General features: G+C 33.1%; 3 protein-coding genes and 1 pseudogene across 3 annotated transcripts in view; 2 read left to right on the plus strand and 2 right to left on the minus strand.

Moving 5' to 3' along the window:
• Window positions 1–19300, minus strand: part of LOC134709890 (uncharacterized) — a 214468-nt gene that overhangs the window by 69877 nt on the left and 125291 nt on the right. The gene's annotated exons all lie outside the window — the stretch shown is intronic.
• Window positions 1–19300, plus strand: part of LOC134709299 (uncharacterized) — a 31349-nt pseudogene that overhangs the window by 9906 nt on the left and 2143 nt on the right.
• Window positions 4857–14000, plus strand: LOC134710007 (uncharacterized). The gene is made up of 7 exons (XM_063570143.1): window positions 4857–5752; window positions 6854–6968; window positions 7499–7966; window positions 8832–9305; window positions 9846–9975; window positions 10670–10800; window positions 11485–14000. The coding sequence occupies exons 2-7, from the start codon at window positions 6909–6911 to the stop codon at window positions 12652–12654; spliced, it is 2433 nt and encodes an 810-aa protein (XP_063426213.1). The 5' UTR covers window positions 4857–5752; window positions 6854–6908; the 3' UTR covers window positions 12655–14000.
• Window positions 13954–18693, minus strand: LOC134710008 (bifunctional 3'-5' exonuclease/ATP-dependent helicase WRN-like). The gene is made up of 3 exons (XM_063570144.1): window positions 18149–18693; window positions 16264–16423; window positions 13954–15660 (listed from the first exon to the last, which is right to left on the minus strand). Exons 1-3 carry the CDS (start codon window positions 18501–18503, stop codon window positions 14688–14690), a joined length of 1488 nt encoding a protein of 495 aa, XP_063426214.1. The 5' UTR covers window positions 18504–18693; the 3' UTR covers window positions 13954–14687.

Raw genomic sequence — 19300 nt, forward strand, 5'->3', positions numbered from 1 at the left:
CAGTTAACAAAATTTTAATTCGTATATTAAATGGTATCACGATTGCAGACACTTAGTTTCTGGACAATAACCTTAGTTTTAGTGAAAGGATGGTTGGTATTGATTTTGGGGGTTACATATATAGTTCTAACAGTTTTAGGAATTAACTTAAAGGGATAAAAAGGGGTCCAAATAATAATTTTTCTATATAGTTCTAACAGTTTTAGGAATTAACTTAAGGGGATAAAAAGGGGTCCAAATAATAATTTTTCTAGTTATCCAGACAACAACTTTTGTGTAAGTGAATGGATTTAAAGAAATTTTACCACAAAGTTCCATAGCAAAAAAGGAAGGTTGGGATTGATTTCTGGGTATTATGGTCCAAACTGTTTAGGAAATAGTGGCTAAAAAGGGGCCAAAAAGATGAAAAACAATACCTTTATAATGCTTTATATAAATTGCTTATTCTTGGCCAATTTCAATGGGGTTTTATTCTTGAATGCTTTGATATACTGAATCGAACCATGTATTTAGATTTTTGGCCCTTTATCAAATTGGTCCACATTGAGGTCAAAAGGGTCCAACAACAAATTTTGTTTGAATTCATCAAAAATTAAATTATGGGATTTCTTTGATATGCCGAATCTTACTGTGTATTTAGATTTTTAATTTTGGGTCTCGTTTTCAAATAATTTGGTCTACATAATGGTCCAAAGGGTCCAAAGATTTCAAAGTGTACCAAAATTCTAATAAAACATTATATTTTTATTTTTTTTCAGATTCAGAATGTGACTTTCCACTCAGACATTTTCCCAGACCACAACCTCTGATTGGGAAGAAGAAAACATGGCCCCAAGAGATATTTTCAATGCTGCACTGAATAAAAATGCTTTCCAGAAATTTTCCAGCACCAAATTCACAGCTACAGTTGCCATGGACTAGCCTCTCAAAAAGTTCATCCTCATAGTATACCAAAATTATTACAGAAGCTATCCAGCTGATTGCACAGTATGTTGCACCAGGTCAAAAAAATAATCTTTTGAAGGATGTGTGCAAGAAGTGGATATCATTAAAAGAAGACAAACCTGACACAATGACTGAGGCATTGGTTGCATCCTTTCAACAGCTGAACAACAGATTAAGTCAGATGCAAATTTTATCCCTATTTGCAAATAAACATACAAAGGAAAGATTAATGGAACTGGTACCAGGACAAAGTGTTTTTAAAATTGATGCCGCCCAAAGACATGCAACACTAACATTTCCAGGACAATTAATAAATCCACCAAAGGTCTACCGTTTCAGATTGAGCATGCCAAGAGTAATGCATTTCATTGAATTTATTTCTTGCCCCACTTACCATCAGGCTGTTGGTTATGGATCCAAGACCTTAGCATTGTAAACTGAAAACAGTTTTACATAAAGGCACTGGGGAGTATAATATTTAACCTGTTAATGGGCCAATGCTTCATTAAGGGAAAAACAAAAACTCGTAATAAAATTTTGGGGTCACTTATGTTTTTCACGTTAAAAAAAATCATACTTTCTGTAGAAGAGGGGCCAGTGATATCAGATAGATGAATGTTATTTTTTTTTTATAGAAAACAGCTTTTTCTGCTTTAGTAAAAACAAGTTAGCTATAAATTTAAGCAAGGAAAAACTAACTATTCATGATTTTTTTTCAAAATATGTTGAAACAAAGGTGTTACTTTATTTCTGAAACTTGTTTATTTGTTCTATCTAACCTCCATATGATAAGTTATTTCCCTTTTTGATAGAACTGTTCTAAAATCTGTAAATACATTATCACAATAGATTTGTATTAGAATCTTATCATATCAACCTTTTTATGTTCTATTTAAAATTAAGCAATATTTGATAAAGTACTTTTGCAGAAAATAATTTGTTTTTAACAGGCAAAAAATGGTGTTTAGCCACCCCCTCCCCTACCAGCTTTAAGCAACCAAACTTCATTTTCTAAAAACTGTGAGTTTATTATTTCTATGTAGTCTGCTTTTTGTTAATTTTCATGTAGTCCAAATTTTAATATCTGGTAGAATTATTATTTTGCAAAAAGTGTGTCATTTATTTATTTTGCCTTTGCTCAAATTTGTTGCCAACCAATACCATGATTTTTAATTGTCCATACCCACCAAGATATTTTAAAAGAATTATTTTATTTTATTTAATCTCTTGTATAATCGGAGTAAAACCCCACTTCCAGTGTCCATTTTTAAAAAGTCACGGTTTACTTTACTGAATCTGGAATTTGATCAATTTTTCAGGTTTACAAAAACTAGAGGCTCCAAAGAGCCTGTGTCGCTCACCTTGGTCTATGTGAATATTAAACAAAGGAAGCAGATGGATTCATGACAAAATTGTGTTTTGGTGATGGTGAGGTGTTTGTAAATCTCACTTTACTAAACAGTCTTTCTGCTTACATTTATCTCTATCTGTAATGAACTTGGCCCAGTAGTTTCAGTGGAAAATGTTAATAAAAATTTACAAATTTTATGAAAATTGTTAAAAATTGACTATAAAGGACAATAACTCCTTAGGGGGTCAATTGACCATTTCGGTCATGTTGACTTATTTGTAAATCTTACTTTGCTGAACATAATTGCTGTTTACAGTTTATCTCTTTCTGTAATAATATTCAAGATAATAACCAAAAACAGCAAAATTTCCTTAAAATTACCGATTCAGGGGCAGCAACCCAACAATGGGTTGTCAGATTAATCTGAAAATTATAGGGCAGTTAGATCTTGATCTGATAAACAATTTTACTCCAGTTGGATTTGCTCTAAATGATTTGGTTTTTGAGTTATAAGCCAAAAACTGCATTTTACCCCTATGTTCTATTTTTAGCTGTGGCGGCCATCTTGATTTTAAAGTCGGGTCACCGGACACATTTTTAAAACAAGATACCCCAAAGATGATTGTTGCCAAGTCTGGATTAATTTGGCCCAGTAGTTTCAGAGGAGAAGATTTTTGTAAAAGATAACTAAGATTTACGAAAAATGGTTAAAAATTGACTATAAAGGGCAATAACTCCTAAAGGGGTCAACTGACCATTTCGGTCATGTTGACTTATTTGTAATCCTACTTTGCTAAACATTATTGCTGTTTACAGTTTATCTCTATCTATAATAATATTCAAGATAATAACCAAAAACAGCAAAATTTCCTTAAAATTACCAATTCAGGGGCAGCAACCCAACACAGGGTTGCCTTATTCGTATGGAAATTTCAGGGCAGATAGATCTTGATCTGATAAACAATTGTACCCTATGTCAAATTAGCTCTAAATGCTTTGATTTTTGAGTTATAAGCCAAAAACTGTATTTTACCCCTATGTTCTATTTTTGGCCGTGGCGGCCATTTTGGTTGGTGGACCAGGTCACCGGACACATCTTTTAAACTACATACCCCAATAACAATTGTGGCCAAGTTTGATTGAATTTGGCCCAGTAGGTTCAGAGGAGAAGATTTTTGTAAAAGATTACTTTAATTTAAGAAAAATGGTTAAAAATTGACTATAAAGGACAATAACTCCTTAACGGGTCAACTGACCATTTCGGTCATGATGACTTATTTGTAAATCTGACTTTGCTGAACATTATTGCTGTTTACAGATTATCTCTATCTATAATAATATTCAAGATAATAACCAAAAACTGCAAAATTTCCACAAAATTACCAATTCGAAGGCAGCAACCCAACAACGGGTTGACCGATTCATCTGAAAATTTTAGAGCAGATAGATCTTGACCTGATAAACATTTTTACCTTGTCAGATTTCCTCTAAATGCTTTGGTTTTTGAGTTATAAGCCAAAAACTGCATTTTACCCCTATGTTCTATTTTTAGCCGTGGTGGCCATCTTGGTTGGTTGACCGGGTCACGCCACACATTTTTTAAACTAGATACCCCAATGATGATTGTTGCCAAGTTTGGTTCAATTTGGCCCAGTAGTTTCAGAGGAGAAGATTTTTGTTAAAGTTAACAACGACGCCGGACGCAAAGTGATGGGAAAAGCTCACTTGGCCCTTTGGGCCAGGTGAGCTAAAAAGGGGGGATAGTAGATTGGGAATATTTTTTTTAATATTCAAATGCAAAGCAAAACCTGTTATATGGTAGCAAGTAAGACTTGAATTATTGTAAAAAAAGCAAAAAGAAAGAAATAAAAGTGTTATCTTAGTATATACGACCCTATGAACTTTGGCATTTTTTAGAAAATAGGAAATTTGGAAAATTGCAAAATTTACAGAGTTATCTGCCCTTGGGTAACTTCAATTTTTTTAAATGGCAGATATGGCTATGAAAAGGTCTTTGTATTATGTTTTACAATTGATGCCACTTTTGTTGATGATTTGTTTATAAGTATATTAAATATTGTTTCAAATTATGCTTATTTTGTGTATTTTCTATTGGTTTTCATACGAAAATTTCCAAATTATAGGTGGCGCCCCCTACGGCCAAGATATATAAATCAGATCAAATCATTATATTTATTTACAGTAGTTATGGTCAGGTTTACCTACAAACAATATTTCATAAAGATTGGCAAATATTAATTCCGGACTATTTTGCATGGTTTTCTCATGGACAGGCTCTTAATTAAGAAATTAGGTTCTAAGTCATTGCAATCTAATTAAAAACCGATCTCTCATGCTCCCGTTTTCTGATATGTCGCGTGGGAGATCTAACGAAACCCGCTTTGGGGTCACATGTGAGTGACCTCGTAGGTGTGTCTTTTTCGACCAATGAAAATAAGTCTTCCACGATAATGGAAGTTTATCCTGGGGTAAAGGGATGTAACTCATTTTTTTACGAAGAAATCGTCAGTCAAAACAATTCATTCGGGTTTTCTTTAATTATTAGATCACACCCGAAATTACGAAAGGATTTGTTTACTTCAGTTTTTAGCGTCGTATATTTTTAACAATTCTGATAACGTTTTAAATGGTCTTGCTATGATGTATGAGTAGTCACCAAGATCTCAATTGTAAATTTTTACCTTGTATGCAACTTCTGTTATCAAAACCACATGTTTATGGAGGTTGGAGACTATTTAGTGTCAAATACATTGTCATTGCACATGTGTGTAGTATAAAACTATCGCTATGGATTTGAAGAGTCCTGCCACCCCCAGAAGAGTTTATTACCTCTCAAATATATGTGTAATTTGTGGTTTTTCATTTATCCAGACTGACATTACCCCATCTGGCCACAAAGTTGAGAAAAAGCTAACAAACCATAAACTCAAATTGACAAGAGAAAGGGTAGACAATATTAAGAAGGTTATTGAGGTATTTGAACATGAACATGAACAAGTAAATGGTGTATGTAAAAAATGTTATAGACATATTGAGAAAGTGCTCAAACTGCAGGAAGAGTTGGGTTCGTTGCAGAAAGACTTAAATGACACTAGAAGTGGTGTACGCATGACCTACAACTTGACGTGTTCAAAAACAAAGTCGGAAAGTAAAAGACAAAGTTATGAAAAACGACTATTGAGGTCACCACTGTCACAACAGCCAAGTAAACAACAAAGGACAGACTTTCCAACTGCTGTGTCAGTGGTTACAATGATGACACTGCCAACCTTTCCTCAGATTCTCAGTGGAAGACAGACGGACCATACAGTGGCTGAAATAGTTCCAACACCAAAAAAAACAAGAAGATCGCTGTCATTTACTAGTCCGCCAAAGACTACTGCATCACAGGAGGAACAGAAACATGAGCAAAGCAGTCTTGTGGGAGAAGTTGAGGTACAAATGTACATGTTAATTTTATATTCATCTTGAAACATATGTTCATAATTTCTTATTTCAAATATTAAAATTACATGAGTTAAATATTACAAATTAAACTATAGTTGGATCAGATAGATGTTTTCTATCATTTAGTTCATAGATAATAAAGGCTGTGTTGCCAAATGTTAAAAAGGTATAACCATTTGATACTGCCAGAGGGTGATGATTTTATCAGCATTATTTCTTTTTTAATGGTTTTCAGCATGTAAAAAAAATCAATGATCCATAAATTATAAATACAAATGTATTTGTTTCAACTCTCATAGCCATCACGGAACACCCACATCAGTATCAAATGATTGTCTCCTAAAGTTTGTAGTTTTTAGATAATTTTAATTTTGTACTAATTTGATAAAAATGACAGCAACAAACTTGATTTGAGTTGAATCATTTGTATTTCACTAACATCATGAACATGATTAAAGGATTGAAATTTCATGAGTCATACATTTATTTTGCTCATTTTTTTGTTCCGTCCAAGTACACTTTTTGCCTATGTGCTAAAAGGTAAACTGTTGCTGTCATTTTTTTTTCAGCTTACTTTAACATGTTATATAAGTTCAATTGAATTTGCTTGTTGTTTATATTAATTGTTTGTTACCAATGACCACAAAAGCATCAACTGATAATATAGTTGTGTCAAATTTTAAAAAGACTATATATATACATTTGTATGTACATGTATAGTATGGAAACTGGATTAATTTTAATTTTATCAAAGTTTGGGAAAGTAAGAGGACTTCAGTCTGTCTGCAATCCTTTGAATGCAAAAAAAGTGCTTACATTTTTTCATGGGAACTTTAAAAACATCCTGTTTATATTTACAGAAGAAAAAAAGAGAAAATATAATAAGCCTAAAAAAAGGTACAGAAAACTCTTTTTCACAGATGGACAGACATGGATAACATGGTGATACATTTTGTATTTAGTGTTGTAGTCATAAGCTTTGATTTTCAAAAGATCTATTTAACTACACTGCACACAGTTATTTTTTTGTGGTCAAATTGTTAAATTTTGCATCTCAATTGCAGTTTGCATCTTTAGTTTTTATTGCAGGTCTACATACATGTACAGAACTTGTTTTTAACATAAATGAACATTACACTTTGAAATGTGGTTGGATTTACATGACTTTTCATTTGACTGCAGTAAATCTTATTGCAGAAAACAGGTAAAGTTGTTATTTTTTTCTCAAGATCAATAAATGTCAAGACAGTTAATTATTAAAAAAGATATGAATTTTGATTCCAATAAGTTAAAGGAAAATGGAAGAACTCATATTGCAGCTGAAAATGGAGTTGTGCCTCATACTTAATAAGAAATTTGATTTGGCACTGTTACCATGGTTACTGAAAAAATGTATATGGAATGATCAGTAACTGTATCATGATTAAATCTGTTTAGATATCGATCGTTAATGAATTAAAAGCAATACATATTGTGTTAAATGATAATATTTTGCATTCTATTTAACCCTCATTGAACAAGTTGAAAGATCACTTCAGTTTCTTCAAGTAGTGCTGAATATTTCTCAATGGAATATAACATGTATAATGTGATCAATTTTTTATAATTTATATAGTTTCTTCAAAACCAATAGATATGATATCTCGTCTTATTTCAATAAAGAAAAAATCAATTAATCATAATAATGTTTTATCAATCACCCCAAGTCTCTAAAGGTCCCTTTTTATTTTATAGATGACAGTGTATTACCCCAGTGGGAAAAGGACCGCTTTTGTACCAGAAATTAGACACAGAAATATTTGCAGGGCTATTCATAGAGGACAAAATGTTGAAAAATGTATTATAGACATGATAAGTAAATCCCATCCAGAAACTTTGACCTCTGCTACATCCAATATTATTTCCGCTGAATGTGAAGCCATTTGCAAACGGGGATCTGGTTCTATTTTACAAGATAGATCCTACTCTGGAATATTTAACTTTCATTGGGATAAATTTCATGATGAAATACAACTTAAAGCACCACAGACATTGAAAGTAATATCTTCAGCTTTAAACAATATACCAATAGCACCAGGAGAGAAAAAGTATACAACACTAATGCACATTATTTCAATGGCACTGCATGGAAGGAACCAAGAGATGTCCTCTATTCATTATCAAATTGGATTCATTCTGACACATGGTGCCTGCAAACAAAGGGTAATTATATAAACTCATTGAATGCTATATGACTAAATTTTTAATTATGAAAAAAAGTTAATGAAATCAGGGGTGAATCCATTTTTATAAAATAAAGGTGAAGAAAGGGGGGGAGTTCCAACTATACATGCTATATGTGCCTATTCAAATGCATTGCTCATTAGGAAAAAAAATGTTCCAACACACTCCCCCACAAGCCCTCACTGTTAAGCTTTTGCATGAATACATAGCTTGTTATGGTTATTGAAATATGCCTGAAAGATCTGTTTCTTTTTTTTTTAAAACTAAGATGCTACATACATAAATTTTGTCTTTGCTAAGTTAATTTGCCAAACAAGACTGCATGATGCAACTTGCAGCATCAGCTGTATATATTTATATATATATGCTGAAGTTTGTGAGTCAGTCTAATAAATTGAATATTTACATTATAAATTAGTGATATACTGTAGGCACAAACAAATGTTTCATGTGTAGTTGATTTAGGATTTAAATATCTCATTTTCATGGAGATCATACGGAATTTCTCCCTCTGTCTGACATTGGTCAATAATTTTGAAGTATTGCATACATGTAAAAATTACTTTTTATTTAGATTTGAACAAAAAGGTGTCAAAGTTCATTAATACAATGTATATATAAATTTTATCATAGAATCACAGTGTCAGGACTTTGATACAGGTGACACGGGTGGTAATAAAGCTCTGTGTTAAAGGCCTCACTATTAATTTGAGATGGAGAACAGCAATAAAAGGCTGTTCCTTTACTTGTTGTGTTTCTTGTTGTACATGTACTGATTTCATGTCATAAATAGAAACCGTATCTTAAATATTCTTGATTTTAACCATGCTTTTGTTTTTTATAGGACATTGAACGCTTGGCAAAGTTGGGCTTAACTGTAAACCCCAGATCTGTTCAAAATAAGCTATCATCTTGGGAAGATTTTTTAGACACAGATTTGGTTCAGTTAAAAGAGGAGTGGAAAGAAGGTGTTGGTGTCAAGTACCAAATGATTGGTGACAATTGGGACAAGAATATTTTACCATCTTACAGGACTTCCCAAGATAAAACGCTATCTCTGCACCTGTTTCAAGTTATTGCAGTTGTAGATAGAATTGTTCCAGAAAATAAAACCGTTGTTGAAGAAGAGGTACAACTGAATCATGCTGATTTTATACCATCAATATCAGAACAAGAGCAATTGAAGAAAGAGCTCTCCTTTCTCGTAGCAACATCAGTAATTCAAAATATTGATCAAATGAAAACTAAGTTTGAATCTATTTTCCCATCACACTTAGAGCATGATTACAGTGATTCATCTGGAATCAAAACAAAACAGGTATGATTACTTCTTTTAATAGTTTGGAAAATATGTTTGTTAAAATTGAGTTATGAAACAGGTTTAAAAGTATTGTAAGTCAGATCATAAACATATTATTGTAACTAAAAGGATAGAGCTTGGTATTTATTATAAAGTATCAGAAGGGTAAAAATCATACTGATTTTTTTTTTTATCATAGTTCAAGTTAACATGGCCATGCATATGTATGATGAGATTTGTCATAATCATCCTTATTAGCACAATGGAGTTTCACTCTATGTTTCTTAACTGATCTTCAATGGTATACATATACATGAATATATAGCATATTGAACAGACATACAGCCTTTTATAGCTGACTATGCGGTATGGGATTTGCTCATTGTTGAAGGCCATACGGTGACCTATAGTTGTTAATGTTTGTATCATTTTGGTCTTTTGTGGATAGTTGTCTCATTGGCAATCATACCACATCTTCTTTTTTATATACAGGATCGTGTTGTTTTAAGTTAAGTGTAGGAAAATTATAAAATATTTAATGGTATGTATTCTTTTCAGTTTCCTTTGGGCTTATTTGACTGCAATGAAAACAAGACCCAACAGGTGATCAGACTTCTTAAGCAGTTGACTGAAAAGTATGTGCCACTAAAAGACAATGGAGAAGTGATTGATGAAGTTTTCTTTGGAGGTAATTTTACACTAATATATTCTGTTCAAACAACAATTTACTTTGATCCACAGATCTATAGAAAAATGGAAAGATGTGCCATGATTGTCAATGAGAAAGTCTTAACTGACAGCAAAGGAGGTACAAGTTAACAACTATAGTATTACTCATAATAAAGCCTTCAACAATGATCAAAACAGATGAACCCAAACTGCATAGGAAGACAGAAATATATGAAAAAAATGTAAAACAATTCAAATAAGAAAGCCACTTTATTCATGTTACTGTAAATTCAGAAAATTGCTTGCTTTTAAAGAGAATTTGTCATTTTAGACTAAAATATGATTTTATTTTTTGCAATATTCAGAAAAATTATGTTTGATTCAAAGAAATAATTTCAAAATGCTATTATTAATTATTGCGATGATAACCCTGTCTCATTTTTCGCAATGATAAAAAAACATTGCAATAATTAGGAAATTTACATTATTATGCAAAGTGACAATGTGGATGATTTAAACGTCAGAAATGGATGAAATATTTTCGGATACCAGCATTATTATAGTTGGAATAGCTAAAAATGTTCAATTTTGTGATTAAAAAAAAATATGTTCCTATGCATAATGGTTCATTTTTGTTAATATTTATTTCTTGTAGGACTGAAGCATATGTGATATGAAGGAAAACTGTTTGTAAAAAACTTAATCATTTTCAGGAGACAGATTAACAGACGAAAGAATCCAGTCAGCTCAGCAAGCCATGTCAAATGGTGATACTCCAAAAGAGAAACTGCAAGGTTTCATTTCCAAAATTGAAGACTGGCATAGAATGATGAATTTTTTGGAGGTATACAACCTAAGTAGCAACTTAATAAGTTGGGCATTTTATGTTTCATTATAGGGAGAGGTGTGGGGGCTGAAATTGTTTAAGTATAGTATCTCTAGCAAAAACTGATTTTGAATCCAACAAGAGGCAAATTCTTTCGACTATCTCCAGGTACTCTGGTTTCTTTCACCAATAAAAACTGACTGCCAATAGTAGTAGGGTTAAACAATTATTAATCAATCAATTTAATGACAGGTAATTCATTGATTTGTGCTTTAACTGTTAAGCTGTTCTTAACTGTTCCTTAGTCAGGAATCTGATGTACAGTAGTTGTCACTTTTTATGTAATCTATACGTTTTTCTAGTTTCTTATATAGATTAGTCTGTTGGTTTTACACTAGTATTTTTTGTGGGCCCTTTATTGCTTGTTATTCAGTGTGAGCCAAGACTCTGTGTTGAAGGCCATACCATGGCCTATATAGTTTGATTTTTATTCATTGTTATTTGGATGGAGAGTTGTCTCATTGGCACTCATACCACATCTTCCTATATCTATGGCAGTTTAATTGTACTTTTTAGAAGGAATAGAAACAACCATCAATGTAATTTTTTACATATATTTACTCAATTTCATTTGGTAACATGTTAAAAATATTTTTATTTTATTTTTAGGACTCTGTTTATTCATGTATCTTTTATTTTCAGGCAATATGTAAACTCACATACGCCCAATCAACGATGGATAGAGGTACAGCCTGTTATTTTAGAAATTTTCTGAATCTTAGGAACGTCAAAGCTGAGGTTAAAAATGCTTTTCGAGCATATAAACTGTTGTACTATACAATATTTGATGCCTGCTGTTGTATTTTATTCATGAAACAATTCAATACACATGACTTAGAGGGAGTTATAGAAATGCCATCTGACTTCAAAGAAAGGAACAGTGAACAAAAGGTCCAGTGGTTATTGAATGTATGTTCCAGTATTGTTGAGGAGTGGTTTTTTGAAAATACTGATATGTTTCAGGAGCTCAGAGAAATTTTGGAGGATCCTGATCACCCAGAGAATTATTGGGTTCTGAATGAAGAGGGAAGATTTCCCTGTCATTATTGTATAAAAACTTACTCTCATGTTGGAAGTCTAAAAACACATGAACGAATTTGTCATCAGCACAATGGACCAAAAATTGAAAAGAAAAAGAAAGCAAAGACTTCGGCAAATGATGATCAGCTATTTAACTACATTATTCTGTTATTTAAATTAACTGGACTTCTCAAAAATTTAGATACCGCTATTGATATGGCAGATGGAAGAAGATCTGTGAGGTCAGCAAAATATGAACTTCCAATTTTCAATACAACAAATAAATTAAAATATGTCATTGGTTGCATTCATTTAACTGCTCTTTCAGAAGAAACTCTATCACCAGAACAAAGAGATAGACTGATATTAAACAGAACAGTTAACCTTCAAGGGGGAAAGAACAATAACCTTGCTCTGGACGAATATGTTGAAATGCTGAACAGAGATAGTAAGGACATAGTTACAGGTCACCAAACAAAGGAAAGCATTATTGCACACTCAAAACAATATCCACATTTGATAAACTACATCAAACACTTTGATATAATATCAGAAATCCGACAACGAAAAGGATTCCACAAATTACCACAATATAAAGCAGACGTAATGAAGGTAGCAAAAGAACTGATAGAGATAAGGGCTTTTGAACATACACCAAAACGAAAATTTGTGTGTAAAGACTTGTCCACCGAAAGAAATCCATTCATTAATTCCTACAGAGGCTTATCAACCATGATAAACAGACACAAACCAAAAGAACCTTTTAGCCGTTTAAGAGACAAACATCAATAGGACAGTTGCCTGCATTAAATGATAATTGTGATCTGTATTCATCATTGTTCATGAATTAACTTCTTTTTCAAGTTAATACTTATATTATTATCTGATTTATTATGTAAACATATTTAAATGTCTTTAAAAAAGTTCTACACTTGTATGTCCATTTGGTGTCTCGACGCTTTTTTTTATGTCCAACTGTTAGTAGTCCATGGTGTAAAGTTCTAACCTAGTTTAATTTCCATTTCAAAATATTTTTTTGTTGTTTATGAAACAAGACTCTTAACCTGCTATTCACACCTAGCATAGAATGCTAATTTTAGTTCTTCTTCTGACATTGCAGAAGTGATGAGACATTTTTAAGGATGGTTAAAAACTTGATGATATTTTCTTCTTTGCAACCTGAGGATAATTGTTGATATTAAAGCTAAATACCTGATTGCATCAGCTGGATTGCATACATGTACTATTTTCCTAACCCATGTAAAAGGGGCCAGCTGAAGGACGCCTCCGGGTGCGGGAATTTCTCGCTACATTGAAGACCTGTTGGTGACCTTCTGCTGTTGTTTTTTTTTACTTGGTTGGGTTGTTGATTCTTTGACACATTCCCCATTTCCATTCTCAATTTTAAGAATATATAAAAATTAAAAGATTTGTATGATTGCCAATGAAAACTCGCCATTATACCAAATAACATAGAGGTTAAAACAACAATGTCATTGTATGACCTTCATCAATGAGCAAAAAATGAAAAGGCATTATCAGCTATATATACTAGCATGTATAAATTATGTCCCACATGCACCTTTTGAATAATTTTGGTACTTTTCCTTGTCCTTGTATCCAATTGCAAATTAGTTGTTGGGGATATTTAATATTCCTAAAACATGTATAGATTATTTATGTTTCCCTCATTGCTGTTGATTCATTTATTTTCTAGGTACATTGATTAAACACTCAAATTTAATGGTTAATCTTAAACCATAAATTGACTGATTATGTTGGGAATTTTGTAAAATATGGTAATCCACTAAAAAATTTCAGTGTGCCTGTTGCAAGTCAGGATTTCCAATGTTAGATGGAGGGAGGGTTTAGTTTCTGAAACGGAATTAACTTTTTTTTTACGTGAATTGCCACTGTTTTCTTCCTTGTCTTTCAGTCTGTGGTTGATTGATGTCTCATTTGCAGTTATACCACATGTATTTATTTTTATTTATTTGTGCACCTCACAATCACTTAGATTCATTTTTTGAATAAAGTTGACCTGTGACAAGTATCTGAGACAACAACACATAAATTTAATAAATGATCATATATATATATTTGTTTATTATACATGTTTAATATAGTGCAACTTGATTATATACATATATAACAGTTGTAAAATTTACAATACAAATATCAGCCAGCCTCCATAGGCTTATGAATCACTAAATGGGCCAAATATATTAAAGATCAATTACATTCTCAAAAAGTTATAAAGCTGTCACTGTGCAAATATATATATACTGGATTTTAAGTTACAGATAAATTTAATGAACAAATGTCAAATATATGTTTGCAGTAACCATGAAAAAGAGTTGTATAAAAAAGGGATGTGGTGTGATTGTAATGCACATGTAAATTGTTTCTGAGAGACAAGCCGAACACAAAACCAATGGACCACAAAACGGAGATCAATTGAAGTCTGTCACACTCTGTACAACTTACAACTATTCTGTTCACTGAAAATTATGTACATGAATATAAAAAATAATCAGGTCAATAAAAATATATTTTCCAAGTTTGATTGCTTTCTGTTAATATGATCACTATACATATGAAAAGTTTAATAATGAACTCTAAATGACTAAAAAGTGTAGCAGCCAGTTGGGAATGCACTTTCATTTCAAAGCTTTCCTGATGCTAAATTTCATTTCAAATGCTGATAAGATATATATAAATAGTAAACATTAAACAATTTCCATCACATTTAAAAACGCAATCCCAGTTAACCTTGACACAACACAAGAAAAAATAGTAGTTACACATTTTTATTACATTTGTTTTCAAACATTTTCATCTAATTCTGCCAAAAAATCATCATCAGAACTAAACAATTCAACTCCATCATCAGCTGCAGCATTGTATTCATACTCAATTGTGTCACTATCACTGTCATGTGGCACAGTTTCAACATTTTCAATCAAAGATTCAATTTGAAGAATTTCACAATCCCCACAGGAACAGTTTTTGGCACAATTATCGCAACAAGTGTGTTTGTTACATTCTTTTTTAGCAAGTTCTTCCAACTCAGTATCTTGCAAGAAATTACTCATCAGAACTTGTCTTCTGCATGTATTTGTTGTGAAGACTGTCTTCACTTCCTTGTTGACACTTCTTAAATGATAGGAGTTGTGCATTAATATTGCAACAGAGTTGGAATTGTCCCGTCCCACTCTTCCTATTTCCTGAACTAAATCTAGAATACTTCGGGGTGACCCGTAAAGTATGATGCTATGACAAGCTACAACATCAATACCCATTCCTAATGCAGTGGTTGCAAATACAATTCTGATATCACTAGATATTTGACACATAGCCTCTATTATTTTCTTTTTATTTTTGTCAGATGTTTCAGAATGAAACATTTCTACCAGAGACTTACACCTTGGCACCTCAGTTGTAGTGTATGTATATAATTTGGAAACTTCGTTGATGCTGTTGGCATATATCAATGTTTTTGGAAAATCCTTTCCTAAACGTTCAAGAGAGTCTATAAGCCAAAACATGGCAGTGTCAACAGAATTTTCAATCTTTTTAACAACAAGCTTAATATTGCTCTTGTTTGGAGACACATTCAGAAACATAGTAGTGTCTGTTTTAAAGTTCAGGATTTTCATGACCTGCTTCTTAATCTTGTTGGTACAAGTAGCGCTTAATGCTAATGCAGTAGCATTCGGAAACATGGCCCTCATCTCTCCTATATATCTGAACCACTTCCTAAATGCTTCCTGCTCATCTGTCTCTTCATCACCTCCCCTGCAAAAAAAAAGTTGTTTTACAAAATTTGCACAAAAATCACCACCCAATAAACATGATAAATAATTATGCTTCATTCTATAATTTTTTTTTAAATAATTATAGTTGTACTATATTTTTTATGTTCAGTATACATCAAATGTACTTCCACTCAGAAGATTGTAGGCATCCTGTGGATCATTTATCAGACATTTATAATCATATACCTCAATACTAGAATAAGCGGGGAGGACCACAATACCTTTTTATATGTTGCAAAAGTAAATTTTAACTTTTCCCATATTGTTTGGTTTTAATGCATGTGGTATCCAATGTAAGAGTAAATACGAAAGCGTCAAAAGAGGAACAACAGAAGACAGAAGAAAACAGGAGCAATGACAGATTGGTTTTTACTTTTAATAGATTGATAGACAAAATTAAGATTGACAGACCAAGAAGATATGGGAACTTTATTAACCCAGTCATATATATATTACCAATATTTGCCTAGACCTATTTTGAAGCTTGAAAGGTTACCTATTCCAGCAGTATATCAGAAGTAATCCAACCCCCCACCCCCGTTTGAGAATAAGGTTTTGTAGCAAATGACTATATAACAATTACCATGTTGTTATGGTATGAAATTCATCTAGAACTATCAACCCTACTGGAAGTTGTTGGAGTTGTGACCTCCAATAAGGATCGCCAACCAGTGTCTCAGGAGATGCAAATATGACGTCAATTGATCCGTTTCTTATCTGTTGATCACCTTCTTCAGAGTTGCCTGCAAAATTGAGAAAGGAAAAACTATTTTTGAATTCTTTTTAATTTCCCACAAAAGAAATATATAAAATCCACACAAGAAATATATATTTAAACATCATGAGCATGAAATGGCGTAATCATTTAAACAATTGTGTGATGAATATAATCAATTGTTTTTTGTTTATTTCTTTTGTACAATGTACATGTAATCACATGATAAGTTTTTCTAAATTTGAATTGTTTTTCACTTGTTAAAATGTACATTTAATTTCAGGGACTTTAAAGCTACACGCAGAAATGTAGTATTGCCTATTTGTTTTGATCATTAATGAAGGTGTGTTGTCGACCATTGTTAACTTGCATGTCATTTGGTTTTTGGTGGAGAGTTGTCTCACTGATTTGGCAATCATACTACATGATAACATGTAGCTCATCTTATATGAACTTTAGTTTAAAGTGGCTTTGAACTGTCAGTTACTGCGAGTACTCTCAGTCTCAGATCATTGGGTTGGGATCCCACTTACATCAGCTGGCTTATATGTCTAATATTATTATCATTACATAGTTGTTTCTGTTCATTTATTCGTTATGTTTGTACATAAATTAGGTCGTAAGTTTTCCTGTTTGTAATTGTTTTTAACTTGCCATTTCCGGCCTATTATAGCTGACAATGGTATATATATATGGGCTTTGCTCATAGACATGGTTGAAGGCCCTATGGTAAGTTGAACCGTAACCAATAACCAATAATTTCTGTGTCATTTGGTCTGTTGATAGACATGATAGAGTCTTGTGGAGACGTCTCATTGGCAATTGGCAATCATACCACATCTTCGGTTTGCTGGTTTGTCTATACATAAACATCTATAGCTAGTCTATACTATCTGTACTAGCTATATCTGTATCTGTATGGTTACATTGTAGTTCCCAATTCTGGGTTTTTAGTATTGGCGCTGTTAAATTTACTGATGTTTCATTTATAAGCCATGGCGGCTTTGGCCATAATCCACATTTTACAACTTATAAGTAAAACTGATATATTGCGAAAATAAACCAGGCTTTTGGAGAAACAAGAGACGCTTGATTTAGAATCTGATTGATAAAACTTTTTCAGTGAGTTAATATTGAGGGGGGATAGCAGAGGCGGATTTAGGGGGGGGGGGGGGGCCCGGGCCCCCCCTTTTTGGGAAAAAATTTGGTTGCTTATATAGGGAATCAGTGAAGCGTGACTAGAGCGGGCCCCCTCTTAGGTCAGTCAGTGGGCCCCCACTTATGAAAATTTCTGGATCCGCCACTGGATAGGAGGGGTCATGATCTTGAAATCCCGGGCTTAATAACACGAAATCCCGTATTTAAATAAAGTAAATCACAACGTCCCATAATCCGAAAAAAGATTTCCCGGATCCCGAAAGGGTCAATCCCGATGCTGGAGTTCTGTCTTCTGATGAAGGTGGGTCTCATTGGGGTCTAAGCGTGATGCGGGATTGCCAATTTTTCGTAAGCGTGAAACGTGAAAGTCAAATTATTGTGTCGTGAAAACGGGAAATGGGGTCTTGCGGGACCCGGGAAATGACAAAATAATGAGAATTGCTTACGTACATAGTGTAAGAGGGATACGAGAATCTGACAAAACACTAAGCGGGATCCGGGATCAGAACCCCCCAATGAGACCCCCATGAAGGTCCTATCCCCCCTCAATATTTCAAAAACTTGATACATGTACATGTAGCCTATGTTATAATACCTTTAAAGGCGGACTTCAATCCAGGTACAGTTTCTAGACGCTTTACTTGGTCGTTCATAAGTGATACAAGTGGACAACAGACAATTATTTTCTCTTCTACGTCAAGCTTCTCTAAATAATTGACAGTTTCAGGAGTGAACACTTCAGTTGGTTCAGGCTCAGCTTTCAATCTCCGTATCAAAGGAAGGTAAATCTGGTACGGGAGTGACTTTCCAAATCCCGTTGGTAATTCAGCCATACAGTCTCTTCTCGCTAAAAGTGATGACACTATTTCTCTTTGCTCAAACTTTAACATTTCTACTCCAAATAATGCACAAACTTCTGTAATCATCGAATCCAGTATATCGTCCGCCATTTTCCCATTCAATCCAAACACGCTAAAGGAAAACTTTTTTGATTGGCTTACTGATAGGTCGTCAACTCATTTGCATATCATTAAAAATTCATAACTTAAGTTCACTCACATGTGACCCCAAAGCGGGTTTCGTTAGATCTCCCACGCGACATATCAGAAAACGGGAGCATGAGAGATCGGTTTTTAATTAGATTGAAGTCATTGCTAATTAAAACTGATATAACTGACGCATTGAAAATTATGCGTCTAAAAAAGGACTTGTGGCCTTTTCATGGAATACAGTGGGATAATAAGTTCTATTTTTTCAAAAGGTTAGTCTTTGGATTCAGATCTAGTCCAAAAATATTCGACACACTTTCTACAGCTATATGTTGGATTGCACAAAATAAATATGGTATAAAAAATATACTACATCTGCTAGATGATTTCCTGGTTATTGAACCTCTAGAAGCAAATGCACAAGCAACTATGACCATATTGTTAAATATGTTCAAAGAATTGGGTATACCATTGTCAGCTAAGAAAACAGAAGGTCCTTGCGTAGTCTTAGAGTATTTGGGTATATCCTTAGACACAAATAAAATGGAAGCTCGTCTACCTAGAGAGAAAATTGTTAGAATTAAAGAGATAATTGACAGTTTTAGTAGGCGAAACAAATGCACAAAACGAAAACTATTGAGCCTTTTAGGGCATTTGAACTTTGCTTGCAGAGTAATTGTACCTGGGAGGTCTTTCGTATCACATCTGATTAAGTTGTCCACTAGGGTTAAAAAAACTATCTCATCACGTGCATATCA

The sequence above is a fragment of the Mytilus trossulus genome, chromosome 3 (genome assembly GCF_036588685.1).
Source record: "Mytilus trossulus isolate FHL-02 chromosome 3, PNRI_Mtr1.1.1.hap1, whole genome shotgun sequence".
Lineage (NCBI taxonomy): Eukaryota > Metazoa > Mollusca > Bivalvia > Mytilida > Mytilidae > Mytilus > Mytilus trossulus.